The sequence below is a fragment of the Spermophilus citellus genome (genome assembly GCF_964194105.1).
Source record: "Spermophilus citellus genome assembly, chromosome: 2".
In the NCBI taxonomy this organism is placed as follows: domain Eukaryota; kingdom Metazoa; phylum Chordata; class Mammalia; order Rodentia; family Sciuridae; genus Spermophilus; species Spermophilus citellus.
Genome location: NC_138183.1, coordinates 257,132,488 through 257,158,504, shown reverse-complemented (window position 1 = coordinate 257,158,504; position 26,017 = coordinate 257,132,488). Strand labels below are relative to the sequence as shown.

Here is a 26,017-nt window from a genome sequence, read left to right as displayed (position 1 = left end):
ACTGGAGTCCCCATTCTCCTCCCCCCTGGGAAGTGCTTCTAGGAGCACAGACCCAAACAGAGGAAGCTTGGCAGCCTCATCCAGGGGGATGTCCTGTGATGGGGTGACACAACCACTGGGCATCAAATGACAACTTCAGACCAGCTGCCCACCATAATGTAAGTGACACATACTTGAAAGAATGCTCACTCTCCCTAAGGGCCACTGCCAGGTTGCTGAGAAGTGTCCACTCCTCCTTTACCACCTGAGATGAGTAGTGAGGGAGGAAAACCCATCGAATGCAGGTCATCTCAGGAAGTGAGAGAGCAAAATACATGCTGACCTCATTCTCCCAGCTGCCCATGTGACCATGGCTAAGATCTCCTCTGTCCCTGCCCCAGGACCACCTTCTTTTATCCAGCCACAGTGGGTGGCATCTTGACCTAACAGAGCAGCCCAGCCCATCACTCCTGAGAAGTTTCAGCCCTTGACAATTCTGCCTGCTTTGGGCTGCCTGGGTTTCCCTTAACAGCTGCCCTGGACTGGTCATCCTAGGACATGCTAGTCTCTTTCAGTTACTAACTGGGGAACTTGGACAAGCTGTCTGATGTCCCTTGCCTCAGTTTCTTTTTCAATATAATGGGAATAATAATTCAGTCCTGCTTGGTTTAATGATGGGTGTGTTCTGGGAACCGCTTTCTTAGGCTGTGTATCTTGTGTGAACATCAGTGTGTGCTTGGACTAGGCTACCTGCTCTTGCTCCCAGGCTGCAAGTCTGTAAGGCATGTTATTCTGCTGAACACTGCAGGCAGTGGTAGCACAGAACACTTAGGTATCTAACCAAGTTTGTTCACACTGGTATCACCACAAACACATCAGTAATGCCTTATATAAGACATTATGACATGACTAGGCTCTAGGAATTCTTCAGCTCCATTATACTGCCCTCCCCCCAGTGCTGGGAGGGAACCCAGGGCCTCTTGCATGCTAGGCAAGTACTGTACCACTGAGCTGCACCCCAGTCCTCCATTACAATCTTGGACAACCACTGAATATGCAGTCTATGGCTGAGCGAGGTGACCTTATGCAGTGCATGGCTATTGCCAAACCAAAGGGATCATCCTGCATGAGGTCACTTGTGTAGGTGGAAGGTGGACAGTGGTGAGGTGTGGTGGGCGTTGAGGAGCATGGCCCACCTGCTTGTGCAGTGTGCCCAGGCTTGAGTTTGGCCATCTTTTCCTGAGGGATGATGCACTGTGACAGTGGACAGTACCCTACCTCCATTAGTAGTTTAGACCATGCATTATGTGGTAGTCCATGGTTTTATAGGTGGTCTGATTGAAAGCCCAGTGACCAAAACTTGAATCTCAGAGAACCCTAACTCATTTCTGAAGAGGTTGCTGCTTTGCTCCAAAACCCTGGGTTCCTCCTTTCTCATTCATTAGAGTGGGCCATCATCTTCATGCGGCACCACTGAGTCTGTCCAGCCATAAGAGCCACAGGAGAGAACAGCTCACACAGCAGCCCCAGCTGAGCGTTTCAGTCTGGGGCACACTCAGAGCTCCTGTATTTCTGGGTGTCTTGCTAATTATATATAAACAGCACACTCAACAGGCATTGCTCAAAAGTCATAAATTCCTGTCCAACGCCCGTATTCATTTCTTTCTCTCTTTTCTTCTGCCTTATCCATCTCTTCCTCTCCCCCTCTGACATCCTCCTCATCCTCCTTGGTAATGGCATGCTAAGCAACCAATTCATGTAGTCAGGGTAGCCAATGAGATGTAAATGGATGTTATTGGATGAGTTCCAGGAAATACTTTTTATCCTTCTTCTCAAGCCCCAACCGTGGCCCAGTCTCATGCTTCCTATCAAGAATAGGAAAATGGGGCTGGGGATGTGGCTCAAGCAGTAGTGTGCTCGCCTGGCATGCGTGTGGCCCAGGTTCGATCCTCAGCACCACATACAAACAAAGATGTTGTGTCCGCCAAGAACTAAAATAAATAAATAAATGAATAAATTCTCTCTCCCTCCCTCTCTCTCTCTCTCTCTCTCTCTCTCTCTCTCTCTCTCTCTCCCCCCTCTTCTCTCTTGCAGCCATCATAGAGCACAAGACAGGTAACAAAAGCAGAGCAGAAAAATAGGAAGAACTTGAGGTCCCCCTGAAATTCTGGAATTTCCCACAGCAATTCTGAACTTCATACCCACACTTACTTTAATTGAAAAAAAATCTGGTCAAATCACTGTTCTTTCCAATTTCTGTCACTCAGAGTTAAAGGCAATTGTCTAGTTGATACACCCATAAAAATGCTTGTCTTTTTCTTTATGGTAAGATGCTCAAGGTGCAAGAACTCATCCTTCACTGTGGAGGTGTCTTTATATTCCCAGACCACTGGAGCCCTCCAAAGTCACCTGGGTGGCACGTTCCTAAATAGTCATGGGTATATCCCCCTTAGCAAGCATGTGTGCTATGTTAGCATCTCCTAGGTTCTCTGTTCCAGGGCCTGTAGCAGCACATCTACATAGTGGAGGGAGTGACACCTGAGCATGCTCAGAGGATCAGGAGCACCAAGCTGTGCCCGGCATGGCAGGACAGGGCAGGCCCCATGGGTCCAATGGCTGTCACCAGTGTCCTCAGTCCCTTGGAATTGGGGGGGGTGTTAACTGGTTGGTATGTTTCAGTATCACCTGAGGGTCCAGCTGTTAGAAACCTGGTCCCCAGGGTTGCTGGGCTAGAAGGTTGTGTGCACCTTTAAGAACTGGCATGAGTTGGGGATCTTCAGGGGATCCCCAACTCAAAGGAATTAAGGTAATTCTCTGGAGACTCTGATTTGCTCTTGTGGCAGGGCTGTTATACAAAGAGTAAAAATAAATAAAATAAAAACAGGGCAAGCCTGGCCCCACCCATGCCCTCTGACTTGTAGCCGGGATCCATCGCTAGCTCCTGTGTGCTCTTTGCTCTTGCTGTTGGCCGTGGGGATAGGCAACCCAGGGGTGGCCCTCACCAGGGTGGGCACTGTGCTGTCTAGACTTCCAGCCCCCAGAACTATGAGCCAGTAACCCTCTTCACACTATAGAGCTAGCCTGTCAGATGTTTTGTTGTGGTGACAGAAAGCTGAGTGCCACCCTACCCTGAGGATCTCAGAATGTGACCATATTTGGAACTAATGTTATTGAAGATTTAACTAGCTAAGGAGAATTAAGGTGGGCCCCTGATCCAAAGTGACTTGTGACCTTATAAGAAGGGTACCAGTAACCCACAGCAGCTAGGAGCAAGGTCCAGAACAGACTTCCTCGCAGCCCTCTGAAGGAACCCACCCTGGCCAGATGCAGTGGCACATGCCTATAATCCCAGCGACCTGAAGGATTGTAGATTGAAGGACAGCCTCTGTATTTTAGCAAAACGCTCAGTAATTTAGTGAGATCCTGTCTCAAAATTGAAAAACGAAAAGGAATGGGGATGTAGCTTACTGGTAAAGTGCTCCTGGGTTCAAAACCCAGTACCCAAACCTAAACAAACAAAAACCTAGAGGGGATTAGTCCTGCTGACACCTTGTTCTCAGTTCTGGCCTCCAGAACTCTGAAAGAAAAGTTAGTTGTGCAAACTAACTAACCCACCAGTTCCAGAGGACCAGGAGATACCCCGTACCCTGAGGTGGAACTCTTAATGCCAGGCTCTGCTGGGCATGGGGGTGTGGTAGGGGACAGGTGTGTGTGTCTGCTCTTCCTGGGGGTCTTCTGAGTAAGGCTCTGTCTGAGGCCAGGAAGGTCAGGAGGGACCATGGCCAGGCTGGCAGGCCAGGGAGGGCACCTTCTCACGGAGGAAGGTCTTTAGTAAACAGCCTGCAGAAGAGGGGTGGGAGGTGCAGCCTTGGGAGCTTGGTGAAGCCGTCCAGATGAACTTGGCATTTCCAAGCCTGAAGGCCAAGGAAGGAGGAAATGTGGGTGCAGATACAAGTGGGAAAGTTGACAGTTGAAGCCATGGGTGTGGCCGACCTTTTCGAGGGACTGGGAGGCTAGGGCAGGCGCGGGTGTGGGCAAATCGGAGTCCCCGGGCGGGCCGAGGGGAGGGCCTCCGAAGGAGAGTGGGAGGGGCCGCGCGGCGGGGTACTTGAAGACCCGAAGCCCGACGGAGTCTTCCTCCTAGCCTTCCGTCCCCCGATCTGCGCGGACTCCGGCAGCAGGTGGCGCTGCGGGCTGCTCTCCGCCTCCGGACTGAGGGAGCGCGGCGTGTGGGTGGCCGAGGTGCCCCGCCGCAGCCAGCTGCGAGGGCGTTGTGCGCGGCGACTGAGACGCGCCTTTTCTGGAGGAACGCGGTCCCGGCGCGCAGGGAGGGGGCACTCGCCAGCTCGTGCCGAGCAGGTTTTGCTCTCCCGGGGCGCGGACCCCGAGGCGCGCTAGCCAGGACCGCTGCAGCAGCGCAGCGTCTCATCGCGCCCGCGCTCTGTTCTCGCTGGGTCTGGGGATCCGGGGCGCAAGCGCCAGAGCAGCCACTTTGAGGATGAAGGGCGCCGCACTGTCCGGGAGTGAGCGCTGCCCTGCAGCGCCTGGCCTCCTGCCCCTGTGAGCCCGGGCTGCGCCCGCTATCCACAAGAAGTGGAATGGGCTGCTGTCATGTCTATCTGATTAGACCAGAGGAATAAATTAATTAATTTTAAAAAGCGGGGTGGGATCTGGCCTCTCGGGACGGAGACCCCAGGGCGCTTTCCTTCCTCACCAGCCACCGCTGCCTTGAGTACCCCATACCGGGCTGATGTCACCTCCTGTCCTGGCAGCCCCACCCACTGACACAGTCCTTCCCCTGCTGGGCCTTGATCTCGGGAAGGGGCGGGGCTGCCAGTTACCAGCAGGGAAAGGGAGGGCCCCAAACTCCCCCTCCCACACCCGGTCCCCCTACCCTAAGTTCTGCTACTCCCTGAGGGTCCGGTTAGGGTTTGCTCACAGGATGTTATTAGCTGCATCAGGGACATCCACCTGTTCTTATCAGCCCCCCAGCCACAAGCCTTACTTTCCTCTCGCGGCTGACCACCAGCAGAGAACAGAGAAGGGCACTTAGTGGGGAAACCCAGGGAGGGTATGTTCTTCCCAAGTCTCTGGAAGGCACTACCTGGCTGGGATGGGGGTCTTGCCTGTGAGTGCTCAGCATTGCCTGCCTGTGGGTGCCTGGCCTACACCTAGGTGTTCAACCCTAGGTATGTGGGCAAGAGGTGGGAAGAGAATACTTGGATCAGAAAGATGCCGGCCCAGAGCACTGCTGTGCGGCTGGTTCCCCGTTAGCTTTAGTGTGTTCTTGAACAGGTGGGCAATGTTCTGCCTCTGACCTGGGGGAGATTCCTGGCAAATGATGGGGTAAAGGCCCCCATCTGAGATCCTCCTTCCTTCAGGGTTCTGGGCAGACTTAGGGTCCACCCATCCCAGCCCCACTGAGTGTGAGGGATGTTGGGGGGGTCTCCCAGGCACGGGTCTGACTAGAAAGGGGCAGAGAGAGATGGGGCACTGAAATCTCTTTCAGCTTGTCCTGTGGGTATCAGGAGAAGGGGCTACTGTCCAGCAGAGACCCAGAGCCTAAGGCAGGGAGCTATGGTGGGTGCAGCTCCCTATCCCTCCCAACCCACACAGCAGCTCAGAGGCCTGGGCTCTGAGTCACTGCTCTGGTGTGGCTGTGCAGAGCTCCCAACCTCGCCCTGCTTCCCAGTTTCCGGGTGCAAACACCCTATGGACTGGGGCAGGGCAGGATGCTTTTGGCCCGGCTTTGTTTCCTCCTCTGGCTCTGGCACTCAGACTGAATCTCCTTCCCACCAGGCTCCGGGGCTCCCTGTCCCCCAGCACCCCTCCCATCTTTCCCCCCTACTTCTATTTCAGGCTCTCCTTGGCTATTTATAGCTGTGGCGGACAATTGCATCAGCCTGAGTCTGGCTTCTGCCTACCATGCCAATGGTGCCCGACCCTGGATTGCTGCATTATTCCCCGGGGAAAGGGGAAGAAGCCTTCCGCTCCGCTCCCAACCCTTCTGCTCAAAGAGCTGCCCAGGAAAGTCCTCCTGCACTTTCGCATTTGGTGTTTGCAAAGGAACTGAGGGACGCCTCTGGACTGAGCAGCCAGCTGGGCTCTGTCACCTCCTCTGGGGTCCCAGTGGTGGTCCTTCATGGAGATCTGCTCTGGCCCCTTCCCACTCCAGAGTTCCTCTTCTTCAGCCCTTCCCCCAGAGTAGGCTCCCCCTCCCAGTCTGCTCATTCAGACCCTGCCCTCTCAGAGAATACCCCCTTGGCAGCTGCTGCCGACCTGGGGACACCAGCAAGCTCTGAAGCCAGGCAAGTCCTTATTCAGTTTGGGAAGGATGAAGAACACTTACTAGACTCCTGCTGGGTGTTGGCAGAAGCCTTCCCTGGCAGCCCCCTGCTTTGTGCCTGAGGCCCTCAGCCTCCGTGTGGCTCCTCCCCCGTGCAGCGCTTCCTTCGCCCTTTCTTCACACTGTGGTCCTCGGCAGCGCCCCCTCTGCACTCTCAGCCTTTTCAGGCACAACGTGTTTTGGAGGCCAGGAAACCCTTCTGAGGACCAGCCTCCACACTCTCCTGCTCAGACCCTTCAGTCCTGAGCCTGGGCAGTGCCTGGTACACACACCAACAGAAGCTCCGGCAGGGCTGCAGAGGCTGGAGGGTCAATGAGACCAGCAGCTCAAGGCCAGGCCCAGGACCGGTGAGACAGGGACCAAGTGGAGCCCAATTTTGCCTCTGACATCTGAGGGACAAGCCTTCTCTTCTTTCTGGGCATCGGAGCGGGCTGAATTGGGCTCTGTGGTGGGTCCAGCCTCAGGACTGCTAGTGTGTGGCTTACTCATTGCACGTCTTCTGGGTTCCATCTGTGTGCAAGGACCAGGAGCCTCTTGGCAGCACAGTGGGAGAATGGGGGTCAGCACACAGCTTCAATACACACAGACTCACAGAAAGGGACTGCTGTTCCTCTCCATCCCCCAGAGCCATCCTCCTGCCTCCTATCCATTCACGCACTTATCCTCTCTGCTTCCTGTCTACCCACCCCCCCATCGATCCACCTATCTGCTCATCCCCACTCTCCCACAGCCTTCTACCTTTACCCACCCATCCAGAAGCCACGAGGTGCCTAAGAGAAGTGTAGGGGTAGAAGCAGGGAGTTATGGCTTTGGGGGAGCTTTGGGCATCCCCAACATGGTAGTCAAGGGCAGCTGGAGCCAGCCTAGCATGTCCATCTCTTCTGCTGCCCTTGGTCAAGTTGACCTCAACCTGGCTGAATCAGTAAATGGCAACTACCCGACACCTGTGTGGAGTCTCACACTGTCACCAGAGTCCGGAGCCTGTAAGACCCCTGCACTACACCCCCTGTTGCTGCAGGTGCTCAAGAGCATGGGGTGGGGCACACTGTGTGCCCAAGACATCAGCAGCTTTTTCCAGTCCTGGTTTTATTGACTCCTAGGGGCTGTCAGGATTATAAATAGATGTTCTTGAGCTAAAAATAGCCTTGCTGGAGTCATACCATGCTCCCAGCTTTCAGCCTCTCTGAGGACTCCTGAGGATGCAGGATTCGAGGACCTGTCTTCTGCAGCCTGTGGAGAGGACTAACTGCACCCCTTCCCCCTCCTCTTTTGCACATACCCGTGTACTCTCACACACACACATGTACTCACACACATGTGCATACAGACACACTTGCATGTGTTGGACCCGGTGTCACATCACTGCTTTGAAGTACATATCTGCTTGCAAAGTGGGAAGGAAGGGTCCCTGGACGGATCAGCCAAACCTCTCACAGTTGCTGATCTGCTGAGGAACCGCCTGGAAACTCCAGACAGCACCTTGAGTGGTGGTTGGTGCATCCTGAGAGCTGGCTACATTCCAGCTGCTGCTGGACCGACTCCTGAGCCAATGTGAAGAGACCTAGAAAAGATTCTCTGGAAGTCCACCCTTGGGAGCGTGGGAGGATGCTCACGGCCATGTGGCTGTGATGCCGCACAGTCTATAAGCCCAAGCCAAGGGCTGCACTCACACTGTGGAATCTGTGCAGCTGGTGCACACCGGGATGCTCTGGGCAGGGTGCGTGTGTGCAGGCCGAGGCCAGGCTACCTCCAGGGAGAGGAACCCAGTGGCTGGGCACAGGGCAGGACACACAGCAGCACTTTCCACCAGATATCCTGTGTCCTTTTGATCCTGGTACCATGCACAAGTGGTACTTAGTAGATCCCATTTCTAATGGGAAAGCTACTATCTAGCCTGCGCACACATGTGCACACACAGGTACAGACCTCTGCAGGGCTGCATCCAGCTGTTGACAGTGGGGCTGTGGGTGAGGGGAGTTTTTAAGTCTTCTACTTTTACTAGCAGGTAACAATAAAAAGGATATTTCACATGGTAAGAGTGCACCCGATACCAGTCCCTCCCCATCCTGGTCACAGGGGACAAGCTGCCCCCTCCCCCAGCACTTTGCTCACACAGCAAGAGGCAAGCAGCCTTTCCAGGCCCAATGCACCAGGGTCCTGGCCTCAGGGAGCTTCCAGACTGCTCCCCACCCCCAACCCCACCCACCACCTGCATGAAGAAAGAGGCAGCCAGGCTCTGGGAAAACATCCCTTAGGATTTATTACAGCACATTGTTTCCAAATACAAAAGGAGGGAACAGGAAAGTGCAGCCCGTGGAGGCAGGAGTCTGAAGGGCAGCAGGCTGGCTCCCAGTCCTCAGGGACCGGGAGCCTTGGGTGGGGGACTGGCCGCTTCTCCTGCGCTGGACTTTCCAGCAAATAATAGGAGGGGGCCAGGTCCATTCTGGGCCATCTCAATGCCAGGCAGTGGCCAGGTGGGTGGGGTAGGATGGGTGGAGAGGCTTGGATGGGACCCAGTGACCCCTCCGTACCTCAGACAGTAGGTGGAAAGGGACCAGGGAAGAGCTTGTGCCCAGCCTCCCTGGCATACAGGAGGTGGCAGCCAAGACCAGTGTCACAGAGTGAGAGCAGAGACAGGCTGCCGGCCCTATATACCCCAGGACAGAAGCCACACCTGGGGAGGGCAGGAAAGGGGCCTTGGGACCTGCCCCAGAGTTTGGGGGCTCAACCAGTGGCCCCAGACCACTGTCTCCGGGACAGCAGGGGTGGGGCGAGGAGGGGGGAGCCAGTGCATCCTCCACACCCAGGGTCACCTCAGAAACCCAACACGACAGACAGGAGGCAAATTTACATAATTAATAATAATAATATTAACCAATAATAATAAATACTTAAACCTCTAATCCATAGATTGCAAATACAACAATGATAGCTTATTTTTCGGGGGACAGGGTGGGTGGGACAGAGGGAGTAGGAACAGGACTTTTGCTGAAAGGAGGAACAACAGGAACACAGGGTGTAGGTCAAATGAAGAACAAATAGAAAGACAAGGCCGAGGGGGTGTTGGGGCAGCAGGCTGCAGGACCCAGGCCTGCTACAGGAGCCAGTCCTGCATGAGCCTCCCTCTGGCCAAGCCCTTGGCCCCTTCCTAAGGTGACAGCCAAATCCTAGACTCTAGGACACCTGAGGGGCAGGGACCTGTATCTTGCCCTCAAAACCTTGTGTCCCTATGACTTAAGAGAGTATGGGACAGTGATGGGGGTTTCTCTTTTGCCTTTATCCCGAGGCTGGCCCTCCTGGGCCAAAAAGCCCCCTGGGGGGTGGGGCTGGCATGTCACCTTGAAGATACAGGGAGAGTGTCCTGGGAAAGGGGTGTACTGGGGGTTTCTCTCCTGAGAGGCCCTTGTGGGGGTGGGGGCAGAAAAGGGGATTTCTCCAGAATCTGCTCCTGTCTGGGGCCTTCCTCTGCCTTGGGATGGCTCACCCAAAGTCAGAGGCCCCATCCCCTGGAAGCATGCAGGTTTGGTAGGTGGGAACTCCCTGTGCAAGGCAGGCCTGTCTTCCAAGGCCACTCAGCCTGCAGGTGTCCACCTGAATTCCAAGACCTGCCTGAGGCTGGTGTTGGGTTGGAGAAGAGCCCAGAACAAGATCCTAAACCCACGCCCTCCTCACAGGTGGGCCCAGAGCCCTGGCTAGCCTGGCTCCTCCTGCCTGACACAGGAGTCCCGGAGGGCCCATGTCTCTCACCGGGGTTCCCCATGGGCAGGGGCTTTAGGGGGCATCCCCAAGGAGAGGAGATGGGAGCAGCCTCCTCTGAATGGAGCCATTCTGAGGAGGAGCGACTCAGGCAGGAGTGGGAGGCCCTTTCCAATCCCGTCCCTGTCCTGGAGTCCCCTCTGCTAAGCCCCTCTGAAAACCCTAGCCCCATTGGACCCAGTGCTCACCAACACCTGCCAGGGAACAGCAATGGGGTGGTGGGCAGCAAGGTGCTCCTCAAGTCAAGGCTTGGCACCTGGCGCTGGGGGTTGGCACCTCCTGGGAGGGCCCCAGCTCCCAGGGCCCCTCCCCCACTTATGGCTTTGGTGCAGAGCCCAAGAAGGGAGAAGAGAAGGGAGATGGGAGAAAGGAGGCAGGAGGGGGGGAAAGGGAGGTTCTGCGGCTCAGTTTGTGGCAAAGTTTTTTTTTTTTTTTCTCCTTTTTCCCCTTTTTCTTAAGTAAAAAGTGCATGAAAGCTGGCAGCCTCTTTGCAAGGTCAGCAGTGTTTCCTGGGGAGGGAGCGGGAAGGGGCCCCAGCCTGGCACCCAGCTTGCAACTGAAGGTGGCCTCCTATTGCTTAGAAACTGTGTTTCAGTTAAATACCAGACAGTAAAAATAGAGCTCCGAGGCCCGCCCTGCACTGTTGCCAAATCATTGCCAGAATGAACAGCTTAAATAAATAAAAAAAATCGAAATATTTACTTCTCGATAAAAATCGCAGTAAAACCATTTACCTTTCTTTGCATTATATATAATATATATTTATACTGGGTCCGGCTACTGGCGGCCGAGCCCGGAGTGCTGAGGACAGCAGAGGGGCGCGGAGACCCCACGGAGGGGTCAAGACACCTCGATGACCTCCACGCTTCCGGAGAAGCTGGCCTGCTTGCCCAGACCGGCCAGGTCCTCGCCGCGCGCGCGCCCCTCCACCATGCCCTCCTCGAACTCCATCTGACAGCTGCGCCGCTTGAACTGCGTGTCGGGGGCCGGCTCATCGGGCCAGCCGGTCCGCGCTTCCCGGGGCTCAGCCCGGGCCGCCTCCCGCCGCCGCAGGTCACTGCCTGGTCCTGGTACACCTGCCCGGCCGAAGGCTGCGAACCGCGTGCCACCCGCCCCCTGCGCGCCCTCGGGGCTGAAGCACCAGGGCCCGTCTGGGGACGGAGTGCCTGGGGAATCCAGGGGAGGCGCCCAGGTTCCTGCGCCAGCCGGCTGGCCTGGTCCGGGCAGTCCAGCCGACAGGGCTGAGAGGCCATGCCGCGGAGTCTGCCTGGCAGCGTCGCCAAAGTTCAGGCCGAGGCCATGAGCTGGAGAGCGCGCAGGAGAGCCAGCGGGAGGTCGGGGCCGCCTGCGGGGACGTGGGCGCGCCTCGGGTGCTGGGTCCGGGCTGTCGGGGCTGGGCGAGGGGAGACCCAGCGTACCCCCTGACGGGCTGTCCAGCTTACAGAGCTTAGGGGCCTCTCCAGGGTCAGGCGGGCCCGGGCATTCTGGCCGCCGGCTGGGGGCGTAGGCGGACTTGATGTCCAGCGAGAAGGAACGCTTGAGGCGGTTGGTATCTTGGAGGCGGTCGGAGGAGAGGTGTAGGCCATGGAGGCCCTGCTGTAGTGCGCTGGTAGCCCGTGCCATGGGCACTGGGGCCTCCCCACCGGTGCTTGGGCTGCCCTCCCTGGCTGCGGTAGTGGCTGCGTTCCCCGTGGCAGCGCTCTCTGAGGTAGGTGGTGGCAGCCGGGGCAGTGGGACCCCTGCCGCAGGGCCTGGGAGGGATTCAGGGGTCCCAGGGTGGGTCGCATCACCCTGCAGGGCAGCCAGTAGCTTCAGGCTCCGCTCATACTCCAGCAGCTGGCCCAGGAAGTTGAAGTTGGGCGAGATGGATGGGCGCCGGTCCTTCACAAACCTGGAGTGGGCAAGGAGAGGTAGTCAGTGGGAGAGGCTCTCACCAGGTCCCACACATCAACTGATGTGTGCCCACGGACTTCGACTTCCCCTTCCTGGCCAGGGCAGGAGGTTGGGCCATTCGGATGCCAGTAGGTGGAGAGGGGAAGGGAGGGAATGCTGTGGGCCATAGGTTGCTGAGTTCAAGCACCTGGAACCCAGGAGGAGTGCAATACCTGTAGGCATCATCAGAGGACATGCCCATGGTCTTCATGATATAGGCGATGGCGATGGTGGCAGAGCGGGAGATGCCAGCCAGACAGTGGACGATGACTTGGCAGCTGGACAGCTTGGCTTTATCTGGGAGCAGAACCATGGGGACCAAGTGAAAGCTGAAATTGCTAGGCCCCTCCCTCCCTTTGGTAGCACCCCCCCACACCTGTATCAACAGTCCCAGCTACTTTTCAGGGACCCCTCCCTTGCCTGAGCAGAGTGGCCACAGTGCCTGGCCTCCCCTCTGTCTCGGCTTGCCCTCCTGGGAGGGGAGCAGCAGCACCCAGCCTCACCAATGAACTCGATGGACTTGTCCAGCCAGGGCAACAGCTTCTCGCAGTAGTTGTCATTGATGGGGATGCGCAGGAAGTGGCTCTCGCAGATGAAGTCTGGCTTGGGGCAGGAGTTGCTGGCATTGAGGACATAGCTTATTCCATTTTGGGTCATCAGATCCTGGAGGGGAAGGAGGATGGGTTGAAGAGGTGGCAGAGAAAAGAGAGCCCCCTGGTGGGGTTAGATGCTCTTCCTCTCTGCAGCCTGAAGGCCGTGAGTGTTGGGGTGCTCCTGAGCCTAGATCCCAAGCCCCAGTTGGTCCTGGTTCTGGCCATGTGGAAGGGGCTGGGCCTAGGAGCTCCCTCCCATCTCCACGACAGAGCCCAAAGGCCTTGAGCTGGAGCTGGGGGACCGCTGGCCTCCCTGCAGCTCCGCCCACAGTCTGCGGTAGGCTCCCAGGAATTTCATGGTTGCCTGGGCGGTGGCTTTACCCTTTTCCCTTGTCACCATTTTTAAAACACGGGATTCTTTCAGAGCTGGCAGGGGCCCAGTGACATCAGCAGTTTGGCATGCGGGCTCCAGCTCCACCATGGAAGGGGCTGGGAGCCTGCCTCTCCACCCAGCCCTGCTGGTACCTCCCCCATGCCCTGCTCCGCTATGTTGGGCTGGGGCCCTCTGTTGTCCTGTGCCCCCACCACATGCTCTCCCACCCTGGTTCATCCATCGCCCCTTCCCTCTTCCTCCCCCAGGCTACCCCAGGAGTTAGCTCTTGAACCCCTGCTTCTTTCCCTTGTCAGCCAGAATCCCTAGTGGTGCACACACCTTATTCAGGACGTCTTTCTGAGAGCCCAGGTAGAGGTGAGGCAGGATGCGGGTCAGGCCCACACTGGGCACAGGCAGGCAGGGCTGGGAGAGGCTCATGGGCAGCAGGGTGGCAGGCTTGCCCTCGCAGAGGCCAGGGAAGCAGGAGGAGAAGGTGGCAAACCCGCCTGTAGGAGGAGGCACAGGAGGCACGTCAGGCTGGCTGGCCAGCTGGGGCAGGAGAGAGAGCCTGGGCACTGCATCCGCTGCCGCAGCTCAGCCACACCCCACCGACCCTGCGCAGAGCTGGCCAGCCAGCCTCTGGCCCAGGTACCTGGTCTCCTGCTGGCAGGCCTCTCTGTCACGCTGGGGGTGCGTGCTGCTGCCCACTTACAGCCTGCACCTACGCCCACATTCCTTCTCATACTAATTAAGGGATGGCCCCACTGTGGACGCTGCTGTGATGCCCATAAATGTGGGGTCGAGGTGGCCAGCTAGCATGCATGCGATGGTCCAGGCAAGGGCTGGCTCAGACCTCCACAGGGTCTCCTGTTGAGGGCAAGGGTCACACAGCTTGGGGAGAAGCACCCTCCTCAGTCCCAGCACACCGCTGGCCCAGGGCCAGGCCAGGCCTTCCGTCTCCTCTGCTGCACTGATGCAATCCCTCCCTGACTCCACTTGGCTGGCAGCCCCACACCTGGGCTCTGGTGCCAGGCCTCCGAGGTAAGGGCTTCTAGAGGGCCCTTCCCTGCCCCGGGCATGACATCACCCACTAGGATTGGCATAGCCCACAGGGATATCTGTGTTCTGGTCGGAGCTCTGTTCCACCAACAGGAGAAACCTGGGCACAGGGAGCATCTGCCCTGCCACCTTCCATGTGCAGGCAAGTCCCAGGCCCCAGACTATGAAGGGAACCCTCCACTGACGGCTGAAGAGACTCCAGCAGGGGTCCCTGGGGTGTCTGACTCAGCCACATGGGGCAGAGCAGGCCTCTGGCCTCAGTTTCCTTATCCTGCCTGCCACACAGCATTGCTGTACAGCTCAAAGATAAGAATGACTAGGGAGACAGGAGAATGGACCTGGCCACACCTGACCTGGTGGGGTGACTGCTGAGTCTGACCAGGCACTGGGCAGCACCCATCCAGTGGCCACCAGTTCTTGATAGGGCAAGCTGAGACCTGTCTAGAATTCCCCGGGGTGTCCACATTTCTTGAGAGACAACCCTCATAGCAAGTGGGTTCCTGTTTCTGGCCTCAACTGATTATCTAGCACATGAGACAATAGCTCAGACCCACCCCATCCCATGGGAAAGGGCAGGAAAGTGGAGGCAGGGTCTTGGGCCTGGGAATACCATGCTATTTCCTGCCCTGGTCTTCAGGAGTGGGTGCCAGGGACCTCCACACTTCTTGAGGACAGAGAAGTCTGGCACTTTGGCCTCACCCCGGTCCAGCTCACAGATAGCTGATACAATATCCACCCAGAATGTGTGCTGTGTGGGCTTCCTCTACACCCAAACAAGGCTTGACTTGGAGGGGGCATGGAGATGACCTGGGAGCATTCAGGCCCTAGCTTTGGAGGAGAAGTGGTTCCTTCCTTAGGAACTGCTGGCTGGACAGGAAGGAGCAGGCCACAGCATGGGGTGTGGATTCCATCAGAGTCCCCCCCCCCCCCCCCCCGTCTCCTCCCAAAGCAGGGAAGTTCTGGCAGGTGTGGCCACCTGGTAGCCTTCTCAGCCATGTCCCAGGGAAGCCTCCCAGGACCCCCAGGCAGAGCCAGGCAAGTTGGGTGTTTCTAGAGTCTCCAGGTTTCAGGATTTCAGAGCTGTCCAGGCTTTGGGGATGTTCTGGCAAGGGAGGGGCACCAGACTTTAGTGAGTGGGTCTCTGTGGGGCCTAGGAGCCTCCCTAGCCTCCAGCCATTTCCCAAGGACACCTTCCTACAGCCCACCAAGGCTGCCTGTTCTCTGGGGTCCTGGAGGGCACACCTGCTAGCCACAAGGAAATCTCAGACACACGCCAAAGGGCAGGTACTGGCATGAGTGCCGCCAGACAGACCCCATGTTCACCTTTCCTGCTGTCCTGAAAACAGGGTCCCAGACTCGCAGCTGCCTGCATGGGAGCACAGAGCCCGGAAGGGTTCCCAGACCCTCTGGACTCAGGGAGGGCTCTTGCTGCAGCTCCTGTGGGGGTAGAGGGCCTTCTGGGGTGTCTGGACTGGGCTGCAAGGGCTGGGTTGGGGGTACTATCGTGACACTACCTGCCCTCCTTCTGTAGGACCAACACTTCAGCAGGCACTGGCTCCAGGGAGGGCACACCGCTGCTTTGAAGCGCTAGGCCCTCTCCTGTCCCTGCCCCTGCTGGACAGGACAGCCTGCAGCAGCGGTGGAGTGGGGGCTGGGTCACAGCAGCAGACCCTGGACTAACAGTGCTGCTCCTGCTTGCCGCAGATCTGCCCTGCCAGGGCGTCCCCTTCCTCCACTGAGCCATCCTCCTCTTCCTCTCCTCCGGGCCCAGGAGGGGTCCGGAGTGAACAACAGAGGAGCGGGGACCAGGCACCCCTGCTGGTGGTCACGGCAGGCAGCTCCCTCCCTGCTCCCCACTCCCCTCCTTCTCTCTGCTCAGAGGAGGGCTGGCTCAGAGCAGGGGCTGTGCCCACCTTAGGGAGGAGGGCTGGTGGGCAAGGCCTGCGAGTCCTGAACTCGAGTCCTGAGTTGGTGTCACCAGGAGCCCACCTCATGTGATGGGACCATGCCTCCTTCCTGGCCTGGCCTTTAGAGAACTGGGGACAGATGTAAACCTTGTAGGGATGGATATTCAGAATGGGAAGAGCAGGTGGAAGCTGAGAGCTGAGTGGGGTAGGGGACAGACAAGATCAGCCATGCCCTCCAGGCAAACCCCAGCCTCCCACCCTGTACCCCCAGGGAGGTAGGCCCTTCTGAGCGCTGGCCCCCTCCCTAAGCAGGTCAGGGAGGTGTGTTCTCGACCCACTTCTGACTCTCAGAAAAGCCTCATGGCTCCCACTCCTGGCGAGGGTGGCAAGCTGGACCCAGAAGGGCTCCTGTTAGGCCCAGGACTCCTCCCTCCCTCCACTCTGACTTGGCCTCCCAACGGTAACCTGGGGGAAGAGGACTGGATTCCAGGGTGTGCAGCTCTGTGCTGTGCTTATGGGTCCCCAGTTCACACACAGGCACCGCAGACCATCACAAGACATCACAAGTGGGACACATGGCTGCAATTGCCAGGTGCCCAGCACAGTGACGGCAGGGTGAGTGTCAACTCATTCAGACACAAGAGACTATAGCAAGTACCTTGCATGTGGTACAGAACCCCAAGCCTCCTAGATGCCCCTCAGGAGGCCTGCCCAGCAGCCTGACTAATGTGGAATGCAGGTCCCCAAGGCCTGGGTTGGGGGCCACTGTGCCTGCTAGGTACCAAAGCCAGAGGGCCAGCTTGGTTGCTCGCTGGCCATCCCACTGTTGCCCACAGGGTGGGTATGTGCTGTCTTGAGCCTCCACTCTCCACCTGCCTGCTACTCCCTGTGGTGCACAGAGGTTGGGTTGCAGGAATGCTGATGAAGACCTCAGACCCAGGGGGGGAGCGTGGGCATTCCTGGGACACACCAGCTCCATCTGGCCCCTCTGGGACCTGGGCCACCTCCCCAGGAAGTAGATCCCACAGAATCCCTCTCACCATTGCCTGTGAGTGTGTGTGTGTGCGTGTGTGTGCCAGGGGCTTTCAGTCTCCAGTGTGGAGTCACAGGGCCAGGCTGCTGCTGCAGAACAGGTAACCCCAGGCAGCAGCCCTGGCTAAGCAGGCTGTTGCTAAGCAATCTGTGGTCAGCTGTGGCCTTCAGGGAGACCCCCTTGGTACAGACCAGTTCTAGCTCAGACAGATTCCCAAGGGTGGGGCCTCTGCCTCTGCCCTGTGACCCAGAGCTTGGGTCCCTGGCCCTGCTCTAAAAGAGCTAGCCTTGGGGTTTCCTCCTGTCTACCTTTCTACCTGCTGACCATGGCAGCAGGCCCAGGTTACACAGGTCCTGAAGCGTGAGAACTAGAGGCACTGAAGCCTCCCCACTGCCCCAGCAGACACTGGCCTCCTTGGACACCCCATCCCAGCCAAGGAGACATTGGGGAAAGAGGAGAAGGTGTCCCGGCAGGGGCCCCTTCGCGCTCACCTGTGAGGATGGCCACACTGTCGAAGCAGCCGTCTAGCTTGCTGAGCAAGATGGACAGGAAGCTGTCTGCTGCCAGCACACTGGCGTCCCGTGTGCTCTGGTCATAGACCACCACGTCCTGTGGTTCCGTGGCCTCCACCTGGGGGCCGTGAGGGCAGAGGTCAGGGCGCCGGGGCACCCATCAGGTGCCCTGTGTCCTGCCACTGCCTGTTGCCTCTGGTTCAGGGAAAGAGTGAGGGGTCAGAGGCCCAGAGGAGGGGGTGCTGTCACCTTGCTCCCTGAGGGTGGGCAGGTGCCGCCACCACCTCACACATTCTCCTTCACCTGCCCAGACACACACACACACATACTCCACCTGGGCAGGTGCAAACACCCATGGCCTTGCAGACAGGCATCAGACCAGGGAAAGACAGAGGGGCTCCTGATGAAGGAAATAGACAGAGTGGCTGTCCACTGTGGCCAGGCCCATGTCGGAGACACAGGAGAGTGACAGGTCCTGGGCCACATGTATGAGGTCTGAGCTGGCTTCCAGGGTGGCTGAGCCATCCTCAGGCTCTTGGAAGCATGTTTCTTGGATTTCAAAGCAGTGCCCTGGGTCCAGGCTCAGTGAGCTGACTGCTAGCCCACCTGACTCCTCTCCCCTCCAGCCCCTAGATGGAGGAACTGAGGCTGCAGGGGACCCCACCTGCCAAGCCAGGATGCAGGCCTGGGGCTCCTGCTGCCCTCCTCCCTACCCCATGGGCCAGTCTTGGGGCCAGATGTTGAGCGTTTTTGCTCAGACAGGCTGAGGTCCCCACCCCCCAAGCACGCTCAGTCCTTAAGCCAGCTGAGCCACCAACCCTGGCTGGATGATGTCATCGGCAGCCAATGGGATTGCACTCTGGCCGGGAGTCCTCATGGGGGGTGATTAATCACAGGATTCCCTTCACTGGAGCCACGGGGGAGCCATTCTGGCCTTGAGTGGGGACTCCTGTCAAGCAGCCATCCCCCCCCCCCCTCCGCTCACATCCCGGCCTGCAGTGGGGAAGAACTGTGACCAGGATGCTCTCTAAGCCTCCAGGCTGCCCCAGCCTAAGGTGGTAGGAGGGGTTGCTGCTGCCCACACAGGTCACTGGCTCAGTGTTCCTCCCTAGTAGCTGGATTCAGTGGTTCTGAGGAGAAATGAACTGTCCAAATGAACTGTTCCTTCCTGCAAGGACATTCCTGGGGGGCCACAGAGAGAATTCTGGCTCACTGAAGACCCCGGGGGGTGAGGGAAGGACTGGGATGCTAGCCTTATGGACTGCTCGGCGTGGGCCCCAGACCACTCCTCCTGCCCCCATGGCAGTCAGAGTGGCCACCCAGCTGTGCCTGCGTGTGTGTCAGCCCCCAGGCCCCTGTGTCTCTCGTCGTTCTCTGTACCCTGTGAGGGGCTACACCTCGGTGTGGCAAGCCCACCACCTCGGTGATCTGAGTGGGCACGCAGACAGGCAGGAGGCTGGCAAATGAGCAAGAGAGCCTGAGAGCGTGGAGGAGCCCAGTGTGGGTTCAGGGGCCGAGGAGGTTCCGCTGTGCACTAAGAGGTGACGGGGACACTCTCAGGGACAGGCGAAGGGTACCTGACTGCGCACAGCGGGCTGGATGAGCTCCGCGATGGTCACTTTGCCCTGCTGCAGCCGCCGCTTCACCAGCTTGGAGCAGCAGATGTTGACGGAGCTCAGCACGTGCCAGCTGTTGTACTCCACAAAGGAGCGGCTGTCAATGACCAGAGGCCCCCCAGGCCCGCCTCGCAGCAGGCTGGCCAGCTTCTTGGCGTCCATCACTTTCCTCGGGAGCCGGTCCCCGGCCATGGTGGGGCAGTGTGTGGTGGGGAGGGTGACCCTGAAGTCAGGAGGGTACGGCCTTGCGGCGTGGAGACTGCCCTAGTGCATGGTGCCAGACCTGAGGGAGAGGCAGGCTGTCAGCAGCGCCACAGGCCCCGGGGGTGGCCAGAGACTCCTGGGCAGGCTGGGGCTGGAACCCGGACGTGCACCCTGGAGCACTTTGTCCCAGACGCATCAGTCTCACCCAGGGTGGAGGACACAGGAGACCCTGTCCAGCCCCTGCACTGTCCAGTCCTGGCATCAGCAGCTGCTCAAGGCACAAGGAGGCAGAGGAGGGTAAGAGGGACCCAGAAAAAGGGTCCAGACTGTCCCCAGGGTCCTTCCTCTGCACCCTGGCATGCAGCTACACTCCTCTGTTCTGGAACCTCTGCCCCGTTGTCCTCTTCTTATCTACCCTCCCCGAGTAAGACGGGTCCAGAGCTTGCCCTCACCCCTCTGCCCTCTGCCCAGCTAGCTGCCCTTACCCCTGCCCTCCTTCCCTGGCACAGTGCCACAAGGCCAATCCCTAGAGGCTCATCTCCAAGGGCAGCTCTCTGAGCCGATAATCCCCACCCTGGTGAGGGGCGGGGGCGGGGGCTGGGACTGCCTCTGCTGCCTCTGGCTCCTGGATGCTGAAGGGCCAGGGTGCTGGAGGAGGAGCCTGGATGTGAGGACAGGGACTGCACTGTCCCAGTTCTGCAGGCTGAGGTCTGGCCCACGCTACCTGCTGCACAAAGGGGTGGGGGTGAGTGCATGGCCCCTGTGGGGTGTGCGGGGCGGTGCTCGGCGCAGCAGCGGCCTGGGGTCTCAGGGCCCCTTAGAGGCAGCCTGCACACGAAGGTCAGGCGCCGGAGGTCCTCAGCATGGCCCCAAATGTCCTCGGGCTGAGGGGTGTTTAGAGGTGGCGGGCACCTGGGGACACTGGAAGCCCTTCCTGCAGGCTTGGTGTCAAGTCCTATATCCCCTGTCACCGGCCAGCACTGGCCTTTCTGTAAGTGCCCTCAAGCCTCACAGCCCCTTAGCAGACACAGTATCAGGGTTGACAAGTCTGCTTCACGTAGGGGGAAAAGGAGGCTCAGGGCAGGGGTGAGACCCACCCAGGTCACACACAAGGAGGCTGGACAGAACCCAGGGTCCTGGGTGGCCTGCGTGGCTCCAGCCCCCCAGTGCCATGGTAGCCTTTCAGTGGAGGTCTGTACTGTACCATATCTGTACCAGCCCAGGGCGTACCCCAGAGCCTGTAGCAGAGGGACAAGGTGGGCAAAACCCCCTTGATGGGCCCTCAACCCACAGCCACGTGGGGCCCTGGAGTGGCACACCTGACCTCAAAACATTACAAACAGCTTCATGAAGCTGGGGACCACAGTGACAGCTGCCACTGGCTCTCTATCCCCTGGGTCAGCTCTCAGGCCAGTGGGTGAGGGCTGTCGGCAGAATCCCAGAGAGGGGGCAGAGTAGCTAGGCGGGTACAGAGGAGCCTCAACACACCACCAACAGATGTAGTGGGGCAGGATGGAGCCCTGCTGCCCCTGGCCACCCCCAGAACCCCTTTCCTTGGGCACCTGCAGCTCAGCCCCTGACCTGTCCCCTCCTGCCCTGCCGTAGCTGGCCTCACTAGGCCAGGTGGGTAGCCGTATGCTGAGCCACAAAACTGTGAGAGTGGGGCAGCACAGGGGCAGGGGGACCGGGAGTGCCACTCACTGATTCCCATGCCTCCATCTCTCCTCATTCCTCCACGGGGGAAGGCCAGGATTGAGCCTCCCCCCGGGGCCAGTTCAACAGTAACAATCCCTGCCTGCTGATGAGGGGTTTCCTGCCTACTTGCTGAGGGGATTGCTGCCTCCTGAAGGGGGCCCTGCCTACAGATTTAATTCCTCTATGAACTGTCTTGGGAAGTTCTCCTCAATTCTAACCTGAATCCTGTACAAGTTGGTGAAGGGCCAGCAGGTCTTCTGGACCAGAGAGAGCACCTTGTGCAGGCCTGGGCAGAACTTCTGCCCTGGGTGGCTAGAGCAAGAGCAGGCCACAGTGAGGTAGGGGCACTGGGGGCTGGGGGTCCCCAGGCTTGCCCCCCCAGAGCCTCAACATCCTCACCTGCCAAGTGGGCAGTGCTCTCACCTGAAGCAGAGAACGCCCAGTACAGAAGGACACTCACAGGCCCTGGCCCGTCCGCAGCCCTGAAGGAAGCTGGGCTGGGCAGGTGCCCATTCGGAAGACAGACAACCAGCGCAGGCCTAGGAGGGTGGTGGTGGAAGGCCTGACCCAGAGGGAAGGGCAGGGAAGGGCAAGTCTGGGAGCTGGAGAGGTGGGCAGGGGGCTCAAGGCCTAGTACCTGGTCCCTGCCCTGCCTCCCAGGAACCCTCGGAGCTGAGGCTTGGCCCTGTTAGCCACCATAGTATTGTTATTTGCAGCCGAGGGGGACTCATTAGCAACTTAGCACCTCCATCGTCACCATGGCAACCGCAGAGGTGCCAGGCAACGGCTGCTCCTGCCACAGCAGCCACAGCGCAGGCTGCTCTGTTCTGCTGAGCCGCAGGTCACCCCTCCCCACTGGCTCCCACTCCTCACAGCAGGTGCCCTGTAGCTGGGCCGGCATGGGCCCCAGCCAGTGAGGAAGCCTGTCCCCCACCCTGCCCTACCTAGTCTTAATTCCCAGGATCCACCTCGCACTGCAGTTCACTGGCTCCCGGCTGCCTCCTCCGAGGCTTTCTTGTCAGCATGGGGAAGGTCTGGCCAGAGCACACCCTCCTGCAGAAATCTCTGCACCCTGGTGCCCCCAGGGTGCATGCTGGGGGGTGGACAGGCCCTCCCCTTTGGCCTTCGCCAGATGCTCTGATCAGAGTCCAGAGCTGGGCGGAGTAGGTGGGGAGTGGAGAGGTTGGGTCAGCCCTGAGCAGGTCAGCAGGGTTAGGACAAGCAGGGGGAACTGAGGCAGGCCAGCACCCCATCAAGCCCCCCCAGGCCTGACCCATACCCCATTCCTGGGAACCTAGGAACCTGGGAACCAGGGTGGGAGAACGCCGTCACCCTGCTATTTCAGAGCCTGGTGTGGGCAAGAGGAAGTCCTAGTGGGGCAAGACCTGCAGGTACAGTCTGAAGAGCTCGGAGGAAAGGGGGCCCCAAGGCCAATGTCCCAGGCTATGACCTTCCAGCTCCCTCACAGCCCAGCCTGGCTCCTGGGCCCACACTGCCCTCTGCAGATGCAGGAAGACACACACCCCTTGCACACCTGCTGAACCTGGATGGCCTACAATCTAACTCTTCCCGTGTGTAATTACTCTCACAGGGATGCAGGTGCGTACACATGAGGTGCCAGAGTGTGCACACGCCCATGTGCATATTCACACACATGTGCTCACCCTCTGCATACCAAAATCCCGGAGCATCTCAGTACACCTGTACCCCAGGTACTAGCTCTGAGACCTCACACACGGACTCCTACACCTCAGGCCTCCACACAGCATTCTTGTGCCCGAGCGCATAAGTGACTAGCAACAGTCAAGTGCTGGGGCCTGCCACAACTGATAGCACACTCACCCAGCTACCTCCTGCTTACACCCAGTGGGAGGAAACTCACTACCTCTAGAGATGGCTCCCAGAGCCATCAGCCACTGGAGGGCAGGGATGGTGTCTCCCTTCCCCTGCTCAGACAAGAACTTCAGACAAGAACTGATGATGGAGAACTGAGCTGCTGAGCTGCTGGCTCACTGTCACCCAGGGGCACCTCTGGAGGCCAGGAAGGGAGGTTGGAGGGGTCATCCAGGAGACAGGGTTCCAGTGCTCACAAGGGTCAGTCCAGTGCTCTGGCCCCTCCCTTCCCTCAGCTCCCTGGGGCAAGTGGGGACATAGTCTGCTTTGGCTGGGACAATGGTAAGGCCACGCAGAGCCAGCACTGGACTGGAGAGTGGCATGGAAGCCACCTCAGTTCCCAGGAACAGGAGTGGGCCCAGCCTGGGGTGGAGAGGCACAGCAAGTAGGCCTTTGAGAGGGAGGCCAGAAGCTTCCCTCCACTCCCACCTGGCCCTTGCAGCCCCCCTGATCTGCAGGGCTTCAGTCAGTCACTGTCCCAAGCAGCCCAGAAGTGGCCTCAGTCCTGAAGTCTTGTGACCAGAGCCATCGCTCCCTTGCTGTGAGTTTGGACCCTTCCCTGCTTTCTCGAAGCTGCCCACCAAGGCCTCCCCAGACCTGCCACGGACCAGCCAGACTCTCTCCTGGGTCTCCAATGCAGTTGAAACTTTTGGGTCCAGACATGAGCATGAGCCCAAGAGAAGAGATGCCTGGAGGAGTCCTGACCCAGGAGGACTGGAAGCGCTCTCTGCATCTCTGCTCACAGAACTCCGCTCCCAGGGGTAGCCTCCCCAAAGGCTGAGGGCAGCAGGGAAGAGAACTGCCCAGCAACTCTCCTGAGGCCCCACTGCAGGTATTTCAGTCAGACCTAAGGATGAACTTCTACCTCCTGGTCACATGATCTGCCCATGGGGCAGGTGCTTGTCAACTGAAGAGCAGATACACAGAACTCTGTCCTCCCTGTGCAGAGCCAGGCACTGCAGGCCACCCTAATTTGAAAGGCTGCTCTGAGAGCAAGCAGGTGTGAGATGGTCTGTGGGGGTCCTCTGTGCTTCTACACAGACCCCTCGGGCAGGGGCATGCAGCACAGAGGGCTGCTCTCCTGCCTTGCCACACCCCACCCCATCCCGAAATGCACAACAGAGCACCGCAGGGCTAAGCCCCCCGCTTCCTCCGTCCCAGAATACCACCAAGGCCCCCAACTCCAAAATCCAGCGCACCTTTGCAGCAGGAGGTCAGAAAGCAAATTCTCCCAGCAGGGATGACTTGGTGGGGGCTGGGTCTATTGTGGCTCCTCCCTCTCCTGGCCAGGCTGGTCAGCACCCTGCAGCTGGCCTGCACCCCTCCCCAGGTGGGCAGAAGGCCTAGGAGGCTGGCTGAGCCGGCCCCTCCCCCAGCACCGCGTCTGCTTCTGCAGCCGGCAAGGATGGTCTTTATTCCGCATAGGCTGAGCACCCCAAGGTGCGGGTGTGGAGCAGCCTGACCAAGAGGAGGATCTGCAGGTTCTCCCCGCGCAGATGTGGACCGAACCCTTTCCCGAGGCTTCCTGCGAGCCAAAGACCGTTTTTCCTATGGCCGGCCCAGGCTCCACATCTCCTACCCGCAAAGGACGACCTTCTCCCATTCTGGCCCTCAAAGGGGATGCGGCGTAGGGGCTCCGACAGCTCTGCGTTTGCATCAAATAACCCATCTGGGTCCTTAATTCACGTCCCCCCCCAAATAAGAAGGAATTTCGGGGAGAAGGAAAGCGGCCCCCCGGGCGTTGAGCCGGGCGGGGGTCCGCAGAGCGTACCCAGTGAGCCGAGGCCGGGGCTGGGGCTGGGCCCTAGCCCTACGCTCGCGGGCTGGGGCCGCCTCCTCCCGGGCGCCCGCCGAGAGACCTCGACGCTGCGCGGGTGTCGGGCGCTTGGGTCGACCCCTCCCCACCGGTTCTCCCGCTCCCCGCCGGGCCCGGCGCCCCGCTCACCTGGTTCTCTCTCACCGCCGGGACGCACCGGGACCCGCGCCGCACTCAGGGCGCTCGCTCCGCTGCGCCGCCCATGGGCCCGCCCGGGGGCCGCGCAGCCGGGGCAGGGGCCGGGGGGGCGCACTGGCCGCGTCGCCGCCGCCCTCGCCGCCGCCGCCGCCGCCGCGGGGAGCGCTCGCTCGAGCCGGAGAGCGCGCACTGCGGGCGGGCACGCGCGCTCGCGGCGCGCATCCCAGCCCGCGACTCGGCGGGCGCGGCCGGCGGCTCCGGCTCAGCTCGGCCCGGGCTCGGGCTCCGGCGTCCGTGTGGGGCGGGGGCCGCGGAGCCGGCTCAGCAGCCTCGGGAGCAGCGAGTGACAGGCCCGGGGCGGAGGGCGGGGCCGCCAACGGGGATGAGGTCAGGCCGAGCGAAAAAGCCCCTGACGTCACCTGCAGCCAATCAGCACGCGCAGCTCGAGGGCAGATGACGTCAGCCGTGCCCCGGCCCCGAGTGCAGATTAGAGGCGGCGGCCGCGGGGGCGGGGGTGCCGGGGCTCGCCGCCACCGCCCTCCGCGCTCACCTGGCACCGGCTCTTAAAGGAGCTACGCGGCGTCCCGGTCCCTTGCCCGGGCGACCGGCGGCGGTACTGGGGACCCCACCACCAGGAAGCCTTTCCAGCCTAGGGCTCAGCGTGGCGCCCCAGGACCCCCCTGCCTTGCTGCGCACGGACCCGCGGGCGGTCCTCCTGTCCATTTCCTTGGCGCGAAGGTCCTCTCCCTGCCCGCCTGGGCTGGAGCTGGAGCCGGCTTCTCTCCTGTCCCCAGCTTTTGTTCACATAGAGCCGCAGCCCGGAGGGCCTTCTTCAGCCCCCGTGCGGCCTGCGAGCGCGCGCACGACGGCCCAGCCGGCGAAGCGTCTTACCTGCAGCATGCACGTTTACCCTCTACGCGACCCCTGCAGGTGGGAGCCGGATCTCCACTTTGCTTGGGTGGAAATCGGAAGCTCCAGAGGCGACACGGCTTGTCTCAGGTCACAATCCCGTCAACGCTGGAGTTGGGCCGTTTCCAGAACCCCCTAGCGTTCTTGGGGCGGCACTGATCCTAACCCCACTCATGACCTCTAGCCTTTGACCCTTCCAGTGAAAACTCACCCCTCTACAGCTCTCCACGACCACCTTAATGTCACCCAGGCAGGC

At 59.5% G+C, this 26,017-nt stretch overlaps 1 protein-coding gene across 2 annotated transcripts; it reads right to left on the bottom strand.

The window, feature by feature from the left end:
• Positions 1-9,240: 9,240 nt before the first annotated feature.
• Positions 9,241-25,605, bottom strand: DUSP8 (dual specificity phosphatase 8). Of its 2 annotated transcripts, none has more exons than XM_081279006.1 (7): positions 24,844-25,605; positions 19,068-19,389; positions 17,470-17,608; positions 13,319-13,485; positions 12,517-12,676; positions 12,187-12,310; positions 9,241-11,972 (listed from the first exon to the last, which is right to left on the bottom strand). In XM_081279006.1, the coding sequence occupies exons 2-7, from the start codon at positions 19,296-19,298 to the stop codon at positions 10,922-10,924; spliced, it is 1,872 nt and encodes a 623-aa protein (XP_081135132.1). In that variant the 5' UTR covers positions 19,299-19,389; positions 24,844-25,605; the 3' UTR covers positions 9,241-10,921. The 2 variants fall into 2 exon arrangements, with proteins under 2 accessions (XP_081135132.1, XP_081135133.1); XM_081279007.1 differs by lacking the exon at positions 24,844-25,605 and adding an exon at positions 19,927-20,042.
• Between the last annotated feature and the right edge of the window lie 412 nt (positions 25,606-26,017).

What these genes read in the sequence shown, in the direction of transcription:
- DUSP8 (XM_081279006.1), bottom strand. Translation starts at nt 19,298, where the DNA reads ATGGCCGGGGACCGGCTCCCGAGGAAAGTGATGGACGCCAAGAAGCTG. An exon ending in AGCCCGCTGTGCGCAGTCAG is followed by an intron (nt 17,609 to 19,067) that starts GTACCCTTCGCC and finishes CACGGCCCCCAG; the next exon opens with GTGGAGGCCACGGAACCACA. An exon ending in AGAAAGACGTCCTGAATAAG is followed by an intron (nt 12,677 to 13,318) that starts GTGTGTGCACCA and finishes CTTCCCCTCCAG; the next exon opens with GATCTGATGACCCAAAATGG.